Raw genomic sequence first — 4,369 nt, forward strand, 5'->3', positions numbered from 1 at the left:
CAGCATGTTGCAAGGAAAACCTGCCTCAAATGTGGTCAATGCAGTCTTCCCATAGTTTTTACGGGTGTCAGGATCAAGGGTGCCTTGGTTTTAACATGCCAATCAACAGTAATACCGTAAGAACTCTTTTGAACAGGCGTATCTTGCCATTTTGGAGAACGTAATGAGAAATGAAGGCAAGCTGTGTGATTACTTCTGTACCTCTTGGTTGGAAAGGCATTACTTCCAAAAGCAAAATCCCCCGTTAACAGTTCTCAAGAGTATCCTTTTCCCTTTTTTAATATACTGACGACAAATTGATTAGAATCTGCAGAGTAAAAATGGAAGTGAAGTCTTTACGTTCTTCAGCACACTTAGCACAGACAGGCTAAAAACTAACAAAGCACAGAGCAGTATCATCAGAAACTGAAAACCACTGGAGGTGAGTCTGCTTTGATGCATCAGGCTGCATATGTAAACGGGTCCCTGTCAGTACGGACTGCATTTGGGGACTCTGGGTGTCGGTTCAGGCACTTCTGCTTGAACACAGTTTTTAACTCTGCTGGTCAAAGTTTCATTAATTTCTATACGTTCTTGTTCTGCTGTTCCCAAAACAGTATGTTCAATGAATGAGAGCTCAGGTTGAAAAAGAAGAATTCATAGTTGAGTTTCTGCTCTTATCCTAATAAAAACTGGGTATATTGAAGAAAGTGACCGTGGGTATCCTGTATCAGCTGTATAAATTGTACTATTTAAGTGTTGCATGTAAGCGCTACAATCCCAGCTGGATTTGTGACATAGTAAAACACATTTAGAACCTTATTTTGAATTGGGCCTTGACTCAGGTTTTCTTCATCCTAAAATACAGCTAGTTAATGTCAAACTACTTCAGTTGCTTGCAAGAAGACAAACATCTGTTGTTATTTTTCAAACTCACAGCAGATGCAGAAAGATGAGTTGATATGTTGGTACAAAATTGCTCTTGTATAATTGAAGAAAATTGCTTATATGTAACCAGAAAGTACTGAAGTGATACGAGAATATATAAACATCTAAATACGAAATACCTTGTTCATGTAGTAAAAAAATCCAGAGAAAATGTGATATCAGTGAAACTTGTCTTAAATGACCAATAAAAATATGCTGCTTAAATTAATTATCTTATCAGAATTATTTCTAAGAGAAAATAAGCATGACTGTACTAAGTATGCTTAGGGATAAATACTCAGCTTAAGAGAGAGAGAGAGAGTGTGCTTCCTCAACCTTTGTTGTGTTGTTTAAGCTTAATTGTATCAGGTTTTTTTGATGGTAACTATGTTGTGTGCTGATGAGTGTCTTCTAATCAGTCTTTTTAGTTTTCCTGTAGTGCAGGATTGTGGCTGTGACCCAAATGTTGAGAATGAGCATGGTTATGAAACGGATGAGAACTAAAAGGGAAAAAAAAATCTTGTAAGCATAAATCAAAAAAAATCAACTGCTGTCATTTTCAGAAGACACGTTATTTCGTAAACCTTCACTGGTGTACAAACAGGCTGGTTCCCATTCTGCAACTCTTTTCAGTCAATTAGTTCAAATTACCGCGTTCAGGAACCCAGAGATTCTCAAAGTAAATAGAGAAGAGCATTTAGCACTTGCAAGTGATATCTGAAAATAATACACTACAGTACCTCTAATTCCTTTGCGACAAAACCAGGAGAATAGTACAAGTTTGAGTAGCCTCATATAAATTTATATTTACACCTAAAATTAAACTCAGAGCCACAGCTCACACGTCCGTTATAGTTGCCCATGTTGTTTATAATAAAGGGATTATTCTAAACTTAACAGATGGCAGTAGAAACTTCAGGGAGACAGGAAATACTTGTATCTGTCAGATTTTAATGAGAGGAAATCTGACAACTGACAAAAAAGCAGTTTTTCAGTATCTTGACTAACTTTCAGAATTTTTTTAAACCAAAATAAGCATAGTCTCTCTACCTGTGAGACCACAATTTGAAGTAGAGGTATATCTAATATCCATTTGGTAAACGGATTATTCACAGAAATGTACACAAAACTTTGTTTCAGAAATATGTGATATTTGACAGTTTCATACATGTGTATGAAACCAAGATGAACACGCCAAAGTGTTCGGTGTTAGAAGTTAACTGGAAACATCTTCCATTAGAGCAGCACAGTATCAATGTTTGCCACCATCTCTTCCATGTTCCAAAGCGCATTGTGCTGTATTTTAAAAAGCAGCTTTAATCAGAGCCAGCTTTACTTTGAAGAGCCAGCTTTTTACTTTCACGGTGTTTTCCTCTTTTCCTTCCTCTCCTCAATATACCTTTCTCGCTTCTAATCAGCGTAAGTGTGTAGCTGTGGGTGAACTGGACTTGGTAACTGACCTGGACTAAATTTCTGCATGTGCATTATGCCAATTTTCTGGTGATCCAGTTAACTGTGTGGCCCAAAAACTCTTGCTTTGGCAAAGAGAAAGCAGCAAGGACGGGGGTGAAAATGAGTGATTCAGAAGGGGACTTCCTTTTCCAAAGAAAGAGCCACTTGAACTGCTTGTAAAACTAGAGCCTTACTGTGCTGCAGAGGACTGCTTAAAAAAAAAAAAATAAATCCATTCAAATGACGTTTCTGATGATATACCAGTTTTGAACTAGAACAAGGATCCGCCAAATAAAGTACAATGTGATTTTGTTACTGTTCTTGCATCCACCAAGTCTTCATTTTGAACTGTTTATTGAAAAATCTGCTGCACTCCTTAGCTCTTTCAGTTTTGTCAGGATGATAAGAAGGTGTTAAATAAATTTGCTTTGTAATGAAATCAGCTGCAAATTATATATTTTAAGCCAGTTTTTTGTGAGTTTCTTACCAAACTACCGTTTCATTTTCAGCCTGCCATAAACTTTCTGAATATTGTGCCTAAAACTATTCATATGCTATGCTGAACTTTAGTTTCCTAGACTTTTTTAATACACAAACCCCACAATAAGAAAAGGAAACACTTACTATTTGAAAAGCTATCACTCAATTATAAGATTTACTCTCAATTATTACAGATTTATTAAGTTGTATTTTACTAAATTTATTTATGTATTTAAATATTAAAGACTTTTAATGCTTTATTCTGCTATTTTCATAATGAAGTTAATTTTGTAGTGCTTTTGCCTTTTGAAAAAAATGGTGGCTTTTGGACCACTTGTCACCATGTGATAAGCATAAGCAGGTTTTTTTGTTTTGTTTTCTCCAGGTATTCGACTGATTTATAATCCTGTGCTACTTTTTCAGCAGTAGCTCCTGCCCTCACCATGCTAAGCCACCAGGTTCATGGTTTGTTCTTCTGAGACCAGATAACTGCTTTTACAAAACAGCTAAAAACAACCATGGCAGCTGTTATCTTGGAAAGGCGGGCAATTGCATTCTTTACTCACCTGCGAGATCATTCGTAGTCATTACAGTTGTAACTATTCTTGCTGTAAATTGAACGAATTCTGATTAGTGGACTAGATACGGCACGTTCATACCTTCAAAAAACGATGAAATATCTATTTTTCAATAGAGGATAATCTTGCATGAAAATATCTATTCCCACTTTTAGTGCATCCATTCTTCACTATTTTAGCTTCAGAGATCAAGCTCTCAAAGCTGAGTGACACTGTATTAAGGGTCTTTTTTAATGAGAAAATCACTGATATAATTAGAATTTTTATATCTGTCTGTCTATCTCACTAGATTTGGATGCGGTCAGAGTTTACGGCTTCTCTTTCTGTTCAGCCCCCTGCTTCAGTAGTTGATACTGAGCTACACCCACAATCGAGTTAGCATGACTTAACCATTGTAAATGTTCACATGCATGCTTTTAGGCTTCCGCAAATATGAGGAATTCAGCTTTCCTTCCCACAACAAACCTAAACATTAATTATTTCACATTTGCAGCAGACTAAAACCATTTACAAAGTTTATTGCCATTGTTCAGCAAACATATCACAACTTCTAATTATTGACTTAAAAACGTTTGTTTCACAGGGAAATGGATCCAGCATCACTATGTTTTATAGTAAGAATATTTTAAACAAGTTTTGTGAATATGACAAAGGCACTTCTGACAAATAGCTGTAGAAGAACTGTTCATGCAGACCACTAGGTAATTAACACATGAACTGCACAAATCACTGTTCTTGGGACATTCTTAAATTCTCCTCTGTTGAGAAATGTATTTACATGTAGTCATCGAGTTAAAGGTATTTAGCATTAAGTGTGTATTTATTTGTAGATGACTTTTCAGAATTAGCGTTGTCTGACTGTCTAACTACAAAATTTAGCACCTTTTCATGCTGGATCACTGGTAATTTTATTAAATCCTAAAACATTGAAATCTTTTCTTTGTGAGGACACT

General features: G+C 35.9%; 1 protein-coding gene across 1 annotated transcript in view; it reads right to left on the reverse strand.

Annotated features, from left to right (window-relative positions):
* Window positions 1–7: 7 nt before the first annotated feature.
* Window positions 8–4,369, reverse strand: part of PQLC3 (PQ loop repeat containing 3) — a 19,957-nt gene continuing 15,595 nt past the window's right edge. Inside the window, exons 6-7 of the mRNA XM_009332504.1 lie at window positions 3,405–3,446; window positions 8–1,406 (exon numbers count right to left, since the gene is read on the reverse strand). Coding sequence (XP_009330779.1) covers window positions 1,318–1,406; window positions 3,405–3,446 — 131 coding nt within the window. The 3' untranslated portion in view covers window positions 8–1,317. The remainder of the gene's footprint in view (window positions 1,407–3,404; window positions 3,447–4,369) is intronic.

This window comes from Pygoscelis adeliae, unplaced genomic scaffold, assembly GCF_000699105.1.
Source record: "Pygoscelis adeliae isolate BGI_AS28 unplaced genomic scaffold, ASM69910v1 Scaffold168, whole genome shotgun sequence".
NCBI lineage: Eukaryota > Metazoa > Chordata > Aves > Sphenisciformes > Spheniscidae > Pygoscelis > Pygoscelis adeliae.